This window comes from Leptopilina boulardi, unplaced genomic scaffold, assembly GCF_019393585.1.
Source record: "Leptopilina boulardi isolate dan_hultmark-lab unplaced genomic scaffold, ZJU_Lbou_2.1 LbouV2_165, whole genome shotgun sequence".
Taxonomy (NCBI): domain Eukaryota; kingdom Metazoa; phylum Arthropoda; class Insecta; order Hymenoptera; family Figitidae; genus Leptopilina; species Leptopilina boulardi.
This window is the reverse complement of record NW_026137713.1, coordinates 3,155,927-3,173,981: the sequence shown is the minus strand read 5'-3', so window position 1 is coordinate 3,173,981 and position 18,055 is coordinate 3,155,927. Positions and strand designations below refer to the sequence as shown.

At 35.2% G+C, this 18,055-nt stretch overlaps 1 protein-coding gene across 3 annotated transcripts in view; it reads left to right on the top strand.

Moving 5' to 3' along the window:
* The window catches only part of LOC127277109 (protein split ends-like), a 110,450-nt gene extending 92,659 nt beyond the window's left edge, over positions 1-17,791 (top strand). For 2 of the 3 annotated variants that reach the window (XM_051297944.1, XM_051297943.1), the window contains exons 6-14: positions 2,157-2,767; positions 2,838-3,018; positions 3,089-3,380; positions 3,441-12,276; positions 12,413-12,526; positions 12,801-12,914; positions 13,160-13,906; positions 14,219-14,377; positions 14,490-17,791. In XM_051297944.1, the coding sequence (XP_051153901.1) occupies positions 2,157-2,767; positions 2,838-3,018; positions 3,089-3,380; positions 3,441-12,276; positions 12,413-12,526; positions 12,801-12,914; positions 13,160-13,906; positions 14,219-14,377; positions 14,490-14,618 (11,183 nt within the window). In that variant the 3' untranslated portion in view covers positions 14,619-17,791. The remainder of the gene's footprint in view (positions 1-2,156; positions 2,768-2,837; positions 3,019-3,088; positions 3,381-3,440; positions 12,277-12,412; positions 12,527-12,800; positions 12,915-13,159; positions 13,907-14,218; positions 14,378-14,489) is intronic. The other variant, XM_051297945.1, reaches the window with a different exon arrangement.
* Positions 17,792-18,055: the final 264 nt, after the last annotated feature.

Genomic DNA, 18,055 nt, shown 5'->3' with positions numbered 1-18,055 from the left:
TTTATACAAATTTTTACTTAACATAATTTTTGTTTGCTAGAATTTTGATTTTGTAGTCATTTAATTTACACCATTTTTTTTTCTTTTTGGATAAAAAAATTTTTAATTTAGCAGAATTCTCATTCAAATAGAATTTTATCTGATTCGAATTTTTGGGGCGTATGATTATCCCATAAAAATTATTAGTTATTTTCATTTTAAAGAATTTTATTAGATATAATTATTTTTTAGACGAATTTTTATTTTTCAAATTAACATTTGTCAGAATTTCTTTTCTAAAGAATTTTTAATTAACAGAATTCTTAGACACTGAAATTTTATTTGGCAGAATTTTTAAAACGCCGAATTTTCATTTGTCCGAAATTTCAAAATGACCGAACAAACAATCGACAGAAAGATTTTGGCGCGATTTATAAAATCAACCAATCACAATTTTATGAATAATTTTTTATTTTAAAAATCGCGCCAAAATCTTTCTGTCGATTGTTTGTTCGGCCTTTTGCAGTTTCGGACAAATGAAAATTCGGCGTTATAAAAATTCTGCCACTAAAAATTTCGGTGCCTAAGAATTCTGTTAATTAAAAATTCTTTAAAAAAGAAATTCTAACGAATGTTAATTTGAAAAATGAAAATTCGGGTCAAAAATAATTATATGTAATGAAATTGTTGAAAATGAAAATTCTCACTAATATTTTTTATGGGATAATCATGCACCCCGAATTTTCAAATAACAAAAATTCCAAATCACCGAATTTTTATTTATACGAATTCGGCAATTTTTAATTTCGGACAAATTAAAATTTGATGAATTGGAATTTTCTTTCATTAAAAAATTCGATTGAATGAGAATTCTGTTAAATTAAATTTTACTTAAATTAAAATTCTCTTTTTAAAAAAAAATAATCAAAAGTCCTGTAAATTAAATGACTGTAAAATAAAAATTCTGCCCAAAATAATTGATAGCTAAAAATTTTGTTATGTAAAAATTCGTATAAAAAGAAATTCTATCAAAAAGCCAATTTGAAAATTAAAAATTCCGTCTAAAAAATAATTATTTCCAATAAAATTTATTTGAAAATAAAAATTCGAATTAATGATTATTATGGTAATTTCATGCCTCACCATTTTCAATATCTAAAATTTAATTAAGATTATTATTTGTCAATTAATTATTTTAAATTAATTAAAATAATAATCTTAGGTGATATGAAAATTTAGCGTGAAAATTCCGATAAACAGAAAACTTTATTTAAATGAAAATTTGGTTTTAACAGAAACTCTGCAAAATGAAATTTGAGTCAAATGAAAATCCGGCTAAATAAAATTAAGCTTAATAAAAATTTGATTAAATAGAAATTTTAGGTACATAGAAATTTGGTTTAATGTAATTTTGGCTAAATAAAAATTCGTATCAATATAAATTTGGTTAAATGTAAATTCGGATAAATATAAATTCGGAGTACTAGAAATTTATTATAAAATTTAAATTAAATTCAATATAAATAGTTAAATGAAACTTTTGGCTAAATAAAAAATATTCATTATTTTTCATCATAACTAATAAAATAAATTGAATATATTTTTAATTTTCTTTTTTTTTTAAATTGAATATTAAAAAAAATTGAATTTACAAAATTATTTAATATAGAAATTAATTTAATTAGGTCATGTGATTGTTGTGATTTCACATCAAAATATTGTCCGTAGGTTTTTTTTCGCAAAAGACGTGATATAGATTGAGCTAAAATTTTTGTAGATCAAAAAATTAATTTTTAAAAAATATTTATTATAATAATAAACTTTTATTGTATATTTTAATGAATTTTGTATATTTAATAACTATTTTTTATATAAACCATAGTTTTTTATGGATTATGGAAAAAAATCATATTAAGTTCTGGAAAAGTCATGGAATTTTATTTGATAGAAATCGTAGCAACTTTGAATTTAATATTAATAGCGATTTCAAAATTTTAGCTAAATCTATATTTTACGAGATAACCTAAGGAGAAAATGTGGAATAATCAATCAATTTTTTTTTCTATTAGAAATAGATTTTTTAGATTTAAATTTTCCTTGTCAAAATTTAAAAAATAAAAATTTAATTTTTGCATATTAATTATTCATTTTTTTTTTTTTTTTTTTTTTTGAAACAGGAAATGGAACGGGGAATAGTGGAAACAGTTTAAAGCAACACAAAAAACAAAGGAGAAAATCGAGAAGCGGAAGTAGTTCGCCGAGTGGTAGTAGCAGGTCAAATAGCAGCAGTAGTAGTCGTAGTGGTAGCTCAGGTGGTAGTAGTTCAGGTGGTAGTAGTTCACCAGGTAGTTCACCTCATCGTACTGGAAATGTATCAGTAACTGATGATCGACGTCCATTGGCGATATGTGTAAGAAATTTGCCGGCGCGCAGTAGCGACACATCTCTCAAGGATGGCTTATTTCATGAATATAAAAAACATGGTAAAGTCACGTGGGTGAAAGTTGTCGGCACTGCCGGCGACAGATATGCATTGGTTTGTTTTAAAAAACCTGAGGATGTTGAAAAAGCCCTTGAAGTATCACACGATAAATTATTTTTCGGCTGTAAAATTGAAGTTGCACCCTATCAGGGCTATGACGTTGAGGATAATGAATTTCGTCCATATGAGGCTGAATTAGATGAATTTCATCCAAAAGCAACGCGTACATTGTTTATTGGCAGTCTTGAGAAGGATGTCACTGCTTCTGAACTCAGGAAACATTTTGAACCGTTTGGCGAAATAATCGTGAGTATTATGCTTTTTGCAAATTTTTTTTTTTTTTTCGTTTTTAAAAATGGAAATTTTTTTTTTCCAGGAAATTGATATCAAAAAACAGGGAGCAGTGACGAGTTATGCATTTTGTCAATACACGGACATAAATAGCGTCGTGAAGGCAATGCGCTCGATGGATGGTGAACATCTGGGATCAAATCGAATTAAACTTGGATTTGGAAAATCAATGCCAACGTCCTGCGTTTGGGTTGATGGCATTGGAGGTAATTTTTAATTAGTTAAAATAGAATTTTCTTTCAATTTTGATGGTAAATGAAAAATTTTCGTTTTTAGAATGTGTATCGGAAAAGTATATCAATATGCAGTTTCATCAATTTGGTCCAATTACGCAAGTGGTGGTTGATCGTGAACGTGGACACGCGTTAGTTTTCTTTGAGCAAATAAGTTGTGCTCAGGCGGCGGTCAAAGAAATGAGAGGCGCAAATTTGAGAGGACGACGTTTGCAGGTCGATTTTGCCTCAAGGGAATGTCAAGAGACATTTTATGAACATCTCGAACGACAGGGATTTGCCGGTGAAAAACCCTGGGACACGAGACCAACGCCTGCAGCAACTTTTGATGTTGCGTAAGTAATATTGTTAAGGTAAAAAAAAAGAAAGGAAATTAAAATATATTTTTTTTTCAGAAGGGAGAGAACATTTGATACGGCTGTGACGGTTCCAAATAGCGGGAGTAGATTCACACGTTATGAAACACCACCGCGTGCAAGGGCAGCGAGTTATAGTCGAACGCCAGGTGGTGGTAGTACACCTGGTGCAAGTCCAGCGCATCCAACGGCAATGTCACGAAGTAGTCGACGATCGTATCAAGATCCATATTACGAAAGTGATTACAGTGAGCCAACAACGAGACGATTTCGAAGTTACGATGAATATAGTCAGGGCAGCGGTGCAAGTCATGACGATTACGATGCGACAATTATAAATGACAGTAAGCTCAATGACGAAGACTGTCAATTGACACGAAGACATACAGTTCAAAGTGTTGTGTCAAGTATCGATTCACCAGCACCACCACCTCCTTTATTACCTCCGCCTGATATCAGGCATCTTCAAAAGGAGCGTGTTCATTTACTCGAACAACTCGAGGAGTGTCACAGTAGTGGCGATGAAATTGCATTCGCACCGAAAAAGAGGCCAAAGCTCGACGGCTCGACAACGTCGTCAATTCCCTGCGAGGATGATGAACCCGAAATTGCCTCATTGCTCGTCACTTCGCATTCCGGACGTAAAGGAATGGAAGTACGTAGAGTGAGCGACAGTAAAGTGATCATTCATCATGGCTCGCGAAGAGGTAGCTGCGAGGGCAGAGGACCAGGACCATGTAAACGAAGACGTGACGCAGCGAGACATCATGATCATCACGATGGTTCACGTCCAGGTACGCCTCTAGTCGACGAGAGACCGGAAAATTTAATCCCCAGTGAACCGCGAAGGTTTCGCGAACGCAGTCAAGAGGGTCCTCTCTCTCTACCTCTACCTAGATTCGCCACACAAATGCTCAACAACAATAACACGAGCAACAGTAACAATAACAATAGTGGTACTTCAAGGTCAACTCACGTGTCCCTAGCAAAAATTGCCAGTCCACCTTGCGCCTCAACAGTACCAATTGTCACTGCACCACAACCACCAGCGTCACCGCCACCTCGACACACAAGTCCAAGTCCCACCAGTTCCGACAGTGAGGCAGCCCCCCAATCGCCAAGTCTCGAGGAACGAATACGATCCCTCGATGAAAAATATGAAAAATGGTCAGGATCGAGAGCATTGAGCGCAGCTGGTGGCGATGCTCTTGCCAAATTAGATGCATCCGCCTCCGAACGCTTTAGGTTTCGTCATAAACTCCTTGATCTCGATCTTCACGAAGTACAACCATCCGATATTGTTAAATCAGTCCTCGCTAAACGCAGTGTATTCGATGAGGATTCAAAGAGATTGGAAAATTTTAATGAAAAATATGAACCACGTGAATTCACTGGCGTTAGTTCAATGATCGGTGGCAGTGGTACAATCACAAATGTTGGTTGTCCAAGCAAAGTGTGCCTACAATATCCATTTCCTAGTCATCCGCCAGTAACGGCGAATACAACTCCAACACACAAAAATAATGATCCAAGAACAGCAAATTGTGTAACGCCCGTCACACCAGGCACATCAATAAAAACCGTTAGTCCCGAATTACCACCAATCGCAAGTAATTTAACAGCAACAAATAATTTATCATCGGCAAATTTAAATAATATTCATTCATTGAATGCATCGACAAGTCGAGTGTCTCCAACAACAACAACAATAACAACAACAATTGTGACAAATTCAACGCCGATCTCATCGACATTAACGTCTAATCAACCTGTTCTACCTTCAACATTGTCCTCTTCCTCCTCGTCATCGTCATCGTCTTCCTCGTCTGAGATTCCAAAAGCAAGATTAAGAAAAGACTCGAAAGATTCGAAACACACGAAAAAGGAGGCGCGTAAAATTCGAAAAGACGAGTCTGAGGAGAAGAATCAATGTGACGAGAGGGAGAAACAAGAGAAAGAGGAAAGAGAACGCAAGGAACGAGAGGAGAGAGAGAGGCGCGAAAAAGATGAGGAGCGACAGCGAATTGAGAAGGAAAAACAAGAAAAGGAGCGAAAAGAACGCGAGGAACGGGAAAGAAAGGAGCAGGAAGAAATTGAAAGGCGAGAGAGACAAGAAAAACAAGAGAGACAAGAACGTGAAAGGCGAGAACGAGAGGAAAAAGAGCGAAAAGAAAAGGAGGAACGCGAGAGGCGAGAACGTGAAGAAAAAGAGCGTAAGGAACGTGAAAAAGAGAGACTGCGTAAAGAACAAGAAAAACGCGAGAAAGAAGAACGTGAACGTATTGAAAAAGAGGAACGTGAACGTATTGAAAAAGAAGAACGTGAACGTATTGAAAAAGAAAGAAGACGCGAGGAAAAGGAACGTAAACGTGAAAGAGAGGAAAAAGAACGTCTTGAGCGTGAGAGGAGAAAAGAAAAGGAGAAAGAGGAACGTGAAAAATGTGAAAAAGAAAAACGTGAGAAAGAAGATAAGGAAAGACGCCGCGAGGATCAGGAGAGAAAAGAAAAATCTGAACGTGATAAAAGAAAAGAGGAAAAAGAAAAAAATCCCGATCGAAGACCCAGTGAAAATCATGTTACACCAGCTCCAATAGCAATAAAACGTCGTTGCTCGTCACAAGACGCGCCAATTGAAGACGATGCGAAAAGAATGAAAATTTCTGATCATCGTCGGGACAGTAAAGATCGTTCGAAACAAAATCGTCGTTCCGAAGATCGTAAACATCGTGATTCACATCGTTCTAGTCGTGACAGTAGAGATAGTCGTGAAAGTAAAGATTCACCATCGCAAGATTGTGATACGAGTCGCGAGGGTAAGGAAAATAATCTCAAAGAAAAACAACGTAAAAAAAGTCGTTCCGAAAAAGAATCACGTGAAAGAAGTCCAAGAGTTTCGCAAGAAAAAGATTTTCTCACACGACTTGAATTGTCAAAACGAAATGATTCAATGAACGATCAGGATATTTCCCATCACGTCAAGGATCATCATCATCATCACCATCATCATCATCATCATCATCACCATTCTTTACACAGCGATGTTGATGAAGGTGTATTGTCAACTCATGAAATGCAAGGAATGCGTCATCCATCAGCAACCGATACAGACAGTGATGAACCGAAGAAACATTCAATTTTTGATATTGTCGATGACGAACCGGCATACATTAGTATGTATGATAAAGTAAAAGCGAGATCAACGAAAAATATGCAAAAACTCGAGGAGGAAAAAAGACAAGTTCGATTGAAGGATAAATTTTCACAATTGAAACAAAGTAGAGCGAGACGTGAGGAAAAGAAACAGAGTACATCGTGGGATGGTGATTCAGTGAGTAGTAAAGCACTCACCGAGGATGAAGGAACATCGGAGAGTGATTCAACAAGAGCAAAATCAATATCCCGTAAGGGTTCGAGATCGCGGATACATTCGGATACAAGCGAGGAGGATGAATCATTTGATAATAAAAGAACAGTTGTTAAAACAGAGAGATTTCACGAAAGTGATGTTGATCTTGGTTTTGCTGATTCTGAAGAGAAGCATAATCCATTGGAGACAAAATCAACAGTTGTTGTCAATAATGTTCGCGTTGCCATCAAAGAAGAACCAAAAACATCTGACGATGAGGAGAGAATATCATTCTCAACGAATCATCTTACAAATAATCATGAAGCACGTAAAAAATCACATAAAGAAAAACAAAAACGACAGAAAATTAATACTGAACTCAATGATGGATTATTGATTCTAGCGAATTGTATCGCTAACAATAGAAAGGAGGAAGAGGAAGAGGAGGAGGATGAAGAGGAAGAGGATGATGAGGATGACGTGAAACACAAGAAGAAACAAAAACGACAGAAGAATTCAATTGACTCGGATGATGGTCTATTGATATTGGCAAGTTGTATCGCTAATAATGGTAAAGAAGAAGAAGAGGAGGAAGAAGAGGAAGAGGAAGAAGACGATGAAGATGATATTAAACACAAAAAGAAACAAAAACGACAAAAAATTCCCAGAAGCTGCGGTGATGGTTTATTAATTCTTGCAAAATGTATCGCGAAACAATCATCTGATTTGAATAATACAATAAATTCAAAATCCCTCGATAATCCCGATGAGAGAATGCGAGCCGACAAGAACAAAAGAAATAAAAAAGAAAAACGAAGAGATAGAAACGGTGATGAAAAGACCAAAGCTAGAAGAAAGAGGCTCAATAGACAAGAAGGTAGAGATAGTCAACGAATGGAAGATATTTTCGGTCCTCTATCTGACGATGTCGATGAAACCCCATCAAACACATTCTTCAATCGTCTCACTAATTTACCAAAAGAGAACAACGTCTATCATTCCGACAGTGATGGTCCTGACGTTGAGACAATACGAAGGAAATCCGATAAGAAACGTAGACAACATCAACCACAAGATGAGAATAGCGTCGATCTTGCCGAAGCAGGTCGTGAAATCGAAGCAAAACTCCTTGGTCTACCAAATTCTCCAAAATCTGCCGTATGCACCGAATCGACAGATCACGATGTATTTCGATTCACTGACGATAATGACAGTGTTGAACCCTCAACACCAACGACAGTACCCGAAAAAATCAAGGAAAAGAAAAAGAAACGTAAAAAATCCAAGGATGAAAGAGGAAGAAAGGACTGTCACCATCATCATCATCATCATCACCATCATCATGAAAAAACCGGTGCTCTTCCATATCTTGGCTCAGAATCAAGTCCACCAAGAGCCAGCAGTCCAATTATCTCCGAAGAGATGTCACCAACTTTACCGCCGTCCAGAGAAGAAATGCCAAGTCCAATACCGAAAATTTCCACCAATATTACCGATATTTCATCACCACCATCCAACAACGATGACAAAAAGAAAGAGAAATTCATACCCGGTTATGGAATCGAAATCGATGAGACTCTACATAATAATGCAGTGAAAAGTATTTCCGAACCAGAAGAAAGAGATAAATCACAAACAGATCAAGACGATGACGATGAAGAGGAATCAACATCAACAGTTCAAACAGAAGAAAAACCAAGAGTCGCAATCTCTCAAGAAGAGACAGAAGTCGCTGTTGCCGCACTAATGGCTGAGAATTTTGGCGGACCAACCGATGACTATTCCTATGAGGACGATGAACCGGAAACAGTCTCATCAAACGAAACACCAGCCGATGCACCGCAAGAGGACGTTGAAGAAATGCAACAAGCTGTCGAATCTCTAAATGCATCATCAGGCGAAGCTGAAACCGATTTGAAACCCGATACACCACAAAGTGAGCATGATCTTCAAATTGACACCGACACCGAAGAAGATCGCAATTACGAGAACTTTGATCTCTCCCAACCGCCCAAGACACCGGATATTCCCTCTTTCTACAAGTCGAAAAATCCAGAGAAAACGGAAAATTCCATTTGTGTCGTCAAACCAGATCCACTCGGTTTGGTTATTTCCCACTTTTGGAATATCGATCCCAAAAATCGTCAAGTTGCCGAAACAAAAGAACCGCAAATATCGTCTTCTCCTTTGGAAAGAGTGCCTCTGGAAAGATCGGCTCCACCTCTAGCCGAAAGGGTTCACTCCCTTCCGGAAAGACCCTGCACCGAACGATCAGTTCCATTGGCCGAGAGATCTCAATCTCTAACTCAAGATCGACGAACGCCCTCGCCACCAACTCAATTCAAATCGGGAATTCCAGTCCTAAGTCAAGTTCCTCGCATTCCAACAGTCTCGCCAAGGGCCTATCAACCACTTCATCAACGCCTTCCAGTGACGCCTCAAAGTCAAATGATCCGTCAAGTTGCACCACGAATGCCAAATGTAGCCTCATCATCGGCACCTCTGCCACCTCTCGTTCCATCGCGAATGCCACCGTTAATCTCCTCACAATTATCACCTCGTGTCTCTCAACCACTTTCACCAAATGGTCAATGGTCGTCACGACCTCAAATTGTCAACAAATCCTCACCACCACAATCACAACCCGTAAGAATTCCAGTGAGCGTTCCCATTTCCGCCCATCGGCCCGAAACACCAATGCAACATATTTATTCCACCGCTGCTAGTCAACAGCCTGTGATACAACATGCACCTGGAATGAGAGCGCTTGCTCCAAATTATCCACGTGGTGGCCTACCACCATTGACATTGAACATTCCACCCAGACCCTATATGCCAAGTGTTCCACCTCTAACACCTGGTGTTCAAGTTAAAAGAGATACAAATCTCACTGGTAAATCAGTGATTGAAACATTAATTCCAGTAAATTCTAATGATACAAGAATTAATGAATCAAGACACGAGGATCAAAAACTTTCGCCAGTAATATTACCCGAAGTAACTAATAAGGCTTCGACATCACCCAAAGTTCCATCGCCAAATCAACCGCCTACCTACATTCCTGAAACGGCTAAAATTGAAATTGCCAGTACATCAAGTCCAATATTTGGCAAACCTGCCAATGATTCCGTTTCGCCTAGGCAAATTAATCAAAAATTGGAACCTGGTCTCTTGTCACAAAAACATGAACTTACACAAAAACACGAGATTATACAAAAACATGATCTGATCACTCAACATGATCTGATTACTCAAAAACTTGACGGTAATTTATTATCACCGAGACAAAAACAGGAAATTAATCTTCAACTTTTAACTCGTGTTTCAACTCCAAGTCCCGTGATTGTAGCTCATGGTCATCATAAAATTCAGCCGCTAATCAAAACAGTTGTTCCAATTGTTGATCACAAACACGAGGCTCGATTCAATAAATTCGAAAAATATAAAATTGAGGAAAAATCCCAAATATTGTCCGTTGCACCTTCGGTGAAAGAAATCAAGGATATGATCGATTTTCCTGAATTTAATGAAATAAAAGAAGTTAAAGAAATAAGTGAAAAAATCCTCGAGGAGAAAACTGATTCTGAAGAGGGAATGCTATTAACACCACCTGTTCAATCAGTGGAAAATAAAGAGAATATGGAAATAAAATTAAAGGAAGAAGAGGAACCAAAAATCAAGGAAGAGATCAAGAAAATAGAAGAAGATGATGAGGAGGAAAATGATAAAAAGGAAATAAAACAAGAGGAGGATGACACATCAGAGGCAACGGATCCACTTGCTTTGGATATTGCCAAAGAAGATCAAACGGATAGTAAAGAAGACAGTGATTATTGGTCAGCTAAGGAAGTCAACATTGAGAGTGTAATTAAAAAAGTTGACGCACTATGCGATGGTGAGGATGAAGATGAAGAGACTGAGAATCATGACACTAGTAAAAGTGAAGCAGACTCATGGCTCGATTCAGAATCAATTGAAGGCGATAGTAAAAAGAGTTTCTCAAACGATGATCAGGACGAGGGTGTTGAGACATGTGAAATTGAGACAAAATCCCGAAGAGGAAGATCGAAATCACGTCGAGGAAGAGGTGGTGTAACAACGCGGCGAGGTGCTAAAACAGCATCAAAACGAGGTGGACGATCAACTCGCGGTGGTAAACACGCGGAAAAAAATAAACCAACCGACGTCTATGAATTCCACGATGACAGCGAGGAAGATAACGCTGGACGTCCGCGTCTAATTCTCACTATAAAATCCCCAGGTCCAACAGCACAGCCAGCAATTCCAGTCGCAGCTGTCAAAGAAGTACCAGCCGAGGAATTTGTCTCTCCAGCTATTAACACTCGAAAATCGAGAAGATTAGCCGAAAAGGACGGTAGTCGTACCACTGTTGATGAAATAATCGAAGACGTTGTTCGAGGTACAAACAAAGGACTCACGGCAACTAGAAGAAGCACCAGGCACAATAGTCTGCCAAAGGGTGCCCAACTTGTTCCACCTCTCGAGACAAAAAAATCAACGAGAGGCGGTCGTAAAGGTCCGAGAAGAACTTCGGAAAATGAGAGCGAAGAGAAAAAAGTTGAGGAAATAAAAGAAACGGAAGAGGAGAAAATAAGGGAAGAGACAACGATTACAACAGCACCAACAACAACGACAACAACAATAACGACAACGCCGCCAACAACAACAACAACAACGTTAACAACATCAAGAAAAGCCCTCGAACCAATGACATTGATCGATCCAGTCACTGGAATGCTAATTCCAATGAGAGAATCCGAGGAGGGACAATACATCCCAGTTTCAAATTCCGGCCAACAAAAGAAAAGAATAGAAGAGAAAAAAGATGAAGAAAAAGAAACTTCTGTAACAACATCAGAGACTGTTATAACTCCAAGTGTGGTGACAACAACAACATCAATAAATCAAACAAAACCCCAGAGTCTAAAGGCTCATGTTTTAAATGCAGTTCAATCACTTCCAATTGTCGTAACAAAAACAAATATTCCAAGTCAAACAATTGTGCAAAATCTTGCAAAACCATCAGCTCAAGCTGGATTACATTTACAAATACCTTGTAATCGTGTTGCATCACCGAATTTAAGTCCAAAACTTGGAAAAACACAAGTCTCGGCAAAATCGCCAGTGTTAAATAATGTGCCAACAAATCCAAAACAACATTTATTGCAAGCCGCTAAACAAACACCATCATCACAACAGCAGCTAATACCATCAACGTCACCAACATTGCAAATTAATAGCCTTGGACAAAAATTGACGAGTAATGTACATTTGGCTGCGGCACCAGCGCAAAGAATTCATCAGGGCATTCCACAACCAACAACATTAAAGGCAATCAATGGACAATTGCATCCAATTAATCCAAAAGCACATTTATTGCAAGCTGTTGTTCCACCTGTGATGTCGGGTAATGTTGCAAGTCCACCGGCACAACAACAACATGTTATTGGACCACAACCTGTTGTTACAGGTGCAACTTGTTCACGATCAGCGCCTACTAAAACTCAGGTTTTTATATTTTTTATTACATTATAATGGGACAAAAAAAAAAAAAAGTTCGAATAATCGACGAAAAATTAAATAAATGAATTTTTTTTTTTTAAATTCGTACCTTAAAAATAATTTTCTTTTCTAATTATTATAGGTGACGGGAACAATGGAGCCACCAAAAGTGGAAATTTCAATGTCTGGCTGCATTATGGCTTCTCCTGGTCCTCAACCTCGAGGAGTTCCTATTTCAGCCTACGAGGCATCACTGGTAAGCAAAATTTTAAAAAAATTGTTTTCAAAGCATGCCCCTTTTTTTTTATTTACTAATTTCGCTTTCTTTTAACAATTACTATTTACGTGGTATTTTTATTTTTTGATAATTTCAAAAATTTATTTTAAAAAACCGCCTTTTTTTTATTCTTTTGTTAAAAATAATTATAACCGGTGGCGTTTTTTTTTTTATAAAACATTTTTTTTTTTAATAATTGCAAAAAATTTTATATGTTATTAAAAAATATCTAACATTGCTTGGTTTTGGTTAGCATGGAAGTGCGAGTGCAGCTCCATCACCAGGGGGACAGTATGGCCTTGTGCCCCCACATCGCTCCCAAAGTCCTCCATTGCCCCCTGCCTATCATCACGCTAACGCTTCTCAGGTACTTACAAGCAAAGCTTTTTCCAAAAATAAAAAAAGTACAAAAAATTTCTTCAAAATAATATTATTTAACAATTTTTTATCTGAAAAGGAAATTTAGAATTTTAATGCAACTATTCGAATTATTTTAATAAAAGCCGATTTTTTCGATTTAATTTACTTATATTGGAAATTAAATTTTTAATTTAGAAAAAAAAAATTTTTTATACACGAAACGAAAGATGTAATTTTTCTTCATTTTTCTAGGGCGATGTCGTGAATCCATATGGAAATTTATCGCGAGCCGCTGAATTGCCATCACATTACATTCATCCCTATCAATATCAATATTTACGTGCCCAACAAGAGGCATTGACGGCGCCACGAATTGCCTATCACGTGCCAGGCACAAGATCGCCACACTTGCCCTTGGATCCAAAATTGGAAGCAGGTGCCGATGAAAATCATAGTCCACCATTGGAATATAGACGCAGTACTCGTACGCCACACGAGAGAACAACTGATAGTCCACAAATTGCTCAGGTCTATATGCATCATCAAAATCCACGTCTTGCACCGCCACCACCTCCGCCACCATCGCAATATAATGCCGGAAGTGCCGTTCAACGTGGCTATTATGATCAACCACCGCCATCAGTTCACATTCAATCACAATATCCAATGGCAGCAAGTGAAGCGCCCACTGAGCGTGCAATTACGCCCGATCGAAGTAGAAAATTACAAGTGGCAACACCACCACACGCCGCTCAAGTACCACCGCAAACCGATTCATTGCCAATGCTATTGCAACGTTATCCTGTCATGTGGCAGGGATTACTTGCATTAAAAAGCGATCAAGCAGCGGTGCAAATGCATTTTGTCTTTGGTAATCCAAATGTTGCGAGGGAAGTATTGCCCTCGTGTAACAGTGATGGTTCAACGCCTCAATTGAGAATTGCACAGCGTATGAGGCTTGAGCAGGCGCAAGTTGAAGCCGTTGTCAGAAAGATGCAGGTATTTAAAAGAAATCTATTTTTTTCTCGAATTACGACGCTCTTATAAAAAAATAACTTGCAAAATGATTTTAATCTTTTTCTTTTTTTTTTATATACAATTACTAATAAAAATGCAAAAACAATTATTAATTAAATTTTTTGTGATCAAAATTTTTTCCCCTCACTGTAATTGAAACATTTTTGAAATTTGGCTTCAATTACAGTAAGGAAAGTATATTCAAACTAAACTTAGTATTCAGACTAATAGTAAAATTAAAAAAAAAAAATTTACCTGTCAAGATTATTTTAAGATTCAATTTCTCTTTTTCAGACCGATAATGAACATTGCATATTGATGGCACTTCCTTGTGGTCGTGATCATTTAGATGTGATACAGCAAAGTGAAAATCTTCAAAGTGCATTTATAACATATCTGCAAACAAAACAAGCTGCCGGAATTGTCAACATTGCTGTGCCCGGTTCTCAACAGGTAAATTTTTAAGAATTTAAAAAAAGAAAATTAAACTTTATTTATTTATTATAAATTCGAATTCTTTAAATTAATTAATTATTTATAATTATCAAATAAATTAAAATTCCAGGTTACAAATGTAATACACATATTTCCATCTTGTGATTTTGCTAATGAAAATCTCGCTCGAATTGCCCCGGATCTACTGCATCGAGTGGCAGAAATCGCTCACTTATTCATTGTGATCGCCACTGCCTGAGACCGAGTCACAATTATTGTCATCATCAACATCATCTGGATTTCAATCGTAAAAACTCTTTTTTTTTATCTTCTTTATTTATTTTTTTTTTTTTTTTCTTTACTCGCGCAAAAGAACGCTTTATCTATTTTGGCAATGAAGCCTTCCAAGTGTCGAAAGTGAAAAAGAAAAAAAAAAAAAAATTCTGTACCCGAAAAAATCCTCAATGCACGAGAGAAATTAATTTCTCTTTTTCGTTGCATCGTTGACAATCAAGCGGAAAAAAAAACAAATACTTTTAAACCACGATTTCAAAAAAAAAAAAAAAAGTTTAAAAATCGTTGAAGAATTTAGCGAAATTCCTCTTGTCTTTCGCGTGACTCTTCACTTTTTTTTTTTAAACTGTTGACACATTTTCAAAATGAGTGGGAATTAAGATCGAAAAAAAAAATTCTCACACTCGGAAATTAAAGGAAAAAATTAATTTTTATTATTGATTAATTAATAATAATTATGTAAAAAAAAATTGTTTAATGTGTAAAAATTGAAATTTTTCCAGAAAAAGAGTATTTTTTTCCCTTTGTTTTTTTTACTTTTAATTTCCGATTGTATTGCTTTTAATTTCTACTCATTTTTCTCAAAAATAATTGCAAAAAAATTTCATCTCGTGGGAAAAGTGAGAGAGAGAGAGGGGGGAAAATACCTCCTCCAACAAAAAAATAGAAAAAAAATGGACAGAAAATGAAAAAAAAAAACCATTCTACCCTCTATACACGAGCTATAATAAACGTTAAGGCATAGTTTTTAAAACTGTACCAATTTAAGCGAGCCGGCAAAAAAGGCATAACTACTGTGATTTTAATTATTTAACGATATGTATCTGCATAAAAACATAAGGAAGACCAATTCTGGTCCGCGCGCGATATGTGATGTGTTTTTGTATAAATATTACTCTTTATATTTAAATATATATGTATATATATAAATATATACATATATATATATACATATATATTATAAATATTATATAAATACCTATGTATTATATTACTTGTATCGATAGTCGCCGATGCCGTTGCTGCTCTTGTTGAGAGTTAGAAATTAATTGACAGAAAAAAAGGAAAAGGAAAAAAAGATACCTCTTTAGAAAAGGATTGCAAAAAATTTAATTCGAGAATTTTTCTATTGTGGAAAATTTTTTTCACATGAAGAAGAGAATTTTTTTTTATATCTTGAGTTTTTTAAATTTAAAAGAAAAAATTTTTTGTTTTTTTTTGTCATTTATAAAATGAGAATTTTTTGTTCGTTTCTTAAAAATGTTTTTAAAAATAAATTTTTGATTTTCTATTAAGGGGAAAAATTTTCCGTTCTCGAAATTATTTTTTGGAAAAATTTCTTTGCTAAAGAAATCTAGAGGTGAAAAAAAGGGAGAATAACGAGGACTACTACTTATGTAGCTTTATCCCTAGTGTATCATAAAAAAAAATTCCCATAGCAGGATGTAACATATTATTCTAGCGCTATGTACATTATCGGAAGATTTGTAATATTAATTATGACTCGATTCTTTATTATCAAAATATTATTGATACGATTATAATTATTAATTATTATTATTATTACTACTTCTACCGACATACTACGTTACTATTCTATGCTATTACTATACTACTACTACTACTATCGAACCTACTACTACTACTACTACTACTACAACTACCGCTGCTATTAATTATCATTAACGTTGTTACACAGGCTAGTTAGAAAAAAAACGTATTTGAACGTTGAAAATTCCCATTTTTACAAAAAAAATGTAAAAAGGGTAAATTTTACAAAAAAAAAAAAAAACGAGGGCTTAAAAGCTGTCGTACCAAAGGGTTCGACTGATCTCATTGAACATTTGACGCCGCTCCTCCAATACAAAAAAAAAAAAAAACTTCCATCCCAATTCTACGGAATTTCCCGCGTCGTTCGCAAAAAACGCCCGGCGCATTATAGACTTTAGAATCGTGTCCAAGGTAATAATGCGCTTATGTGTATAGACAAAAAAAAAAAATTACAATTATATCACACAAAATACCGTAAGAAAAAAAAAGATTACGAGTAAAAAATAAGTTATGAGTTATATATATATATATACATATATATATATATAAAATATTATTCGCTGACGCGCATAGAGCGCGCTCGCCTCTAGTGAGTAACGTATATAATGTAAAGATTTAAAAATATATAAAACAAAAAAAAAAATCTAGAAATGAAGAGAGCGTTTTTTTAGAAACTCCGAAATGATACTCGCAATCGAAGACAAAATTTTTGCATAATTTTTTTTTTTTTTTTTTTTTCTTTGTTTTTAGTTGTGAATAAAAATTATTCCCAATTTTTGAAAATAATGGGATGATTTAAAAAAAAAAAAAGAAAACTTCTTTTATTTTGACTGTGATTTTACTGTAGGGCGATGTCTTTGTATGCGATTATTGTACGAAGGTGTCATTTTAAAAAAATGAAATTATTTCCTGTTATAAATTGTTTGCGAAAAAAGAAAAAAAATTGTTTTTTTTTTTTTTTTGCAAAATTTACAAACGCTCTCTCCATTTTTTCTTCTTTGCGACGTAAAATTTGATAATTTAAGGCAGCGCAGATACTCGTTGAGCGTGTGCATGTACAGTGTAAAAGATGCGTTGTGCATATGTACAGTTATTAGTGAATAAACAAAAATATGAGCGAGCGAGATAATGAAAAAAAAAAAACATATATTACAGTTAAAAGTTAAGTATATATATATATATGGCGCATGCTTCGTGTATATTGTGCAAGAATTTTTTTTTTCAATTTCTCTATGTATTTAATTTTACAAACGAAAGTCTTTTTTGTTTCTATATATAATATATATATATAAACATAAATATATTTTGTTTTTTCTTTGGGGATATTTGATTTTAGATGATTAAAATTATATTCAAAAGCACAATATACATGTTAGCCGCGTCGAAAAAAAAACCTATCGTGTAAAATATCTGTGAATATTATGATTTAGTTTCTTCCTATTCTAGGCTACTGATATAGAAAAAAAAAGATTATGTTATTCGCATAAGGAAAATGTACAGATATCACATTTTTGTTTTGTGTTTTACTGTAGCTATTGATAATTATATGGATATTAACGATAATAATAACTATGATTAAAAAACTTATATTTCGTTTTTTAATTATTATTCTATATTTCTAAAGTATAGGAGTAGCAGTTCAAACAAAATTGGCTAGTCTTAAAAATAATTCTATAAGAACATCGGAAAGAAATTCTTTATGAATTATTAATTAAAACTATAATTTTGATCATAGGAGAATTCAAATTTGAATGGATCGCGCGCCACTTCCAATAGAGTAATATTCTCAACCAATCAACGCTTGGTGTTCTCTTGTTTCGTAATACGATTTGCGGACAAAATGTCCTCTTC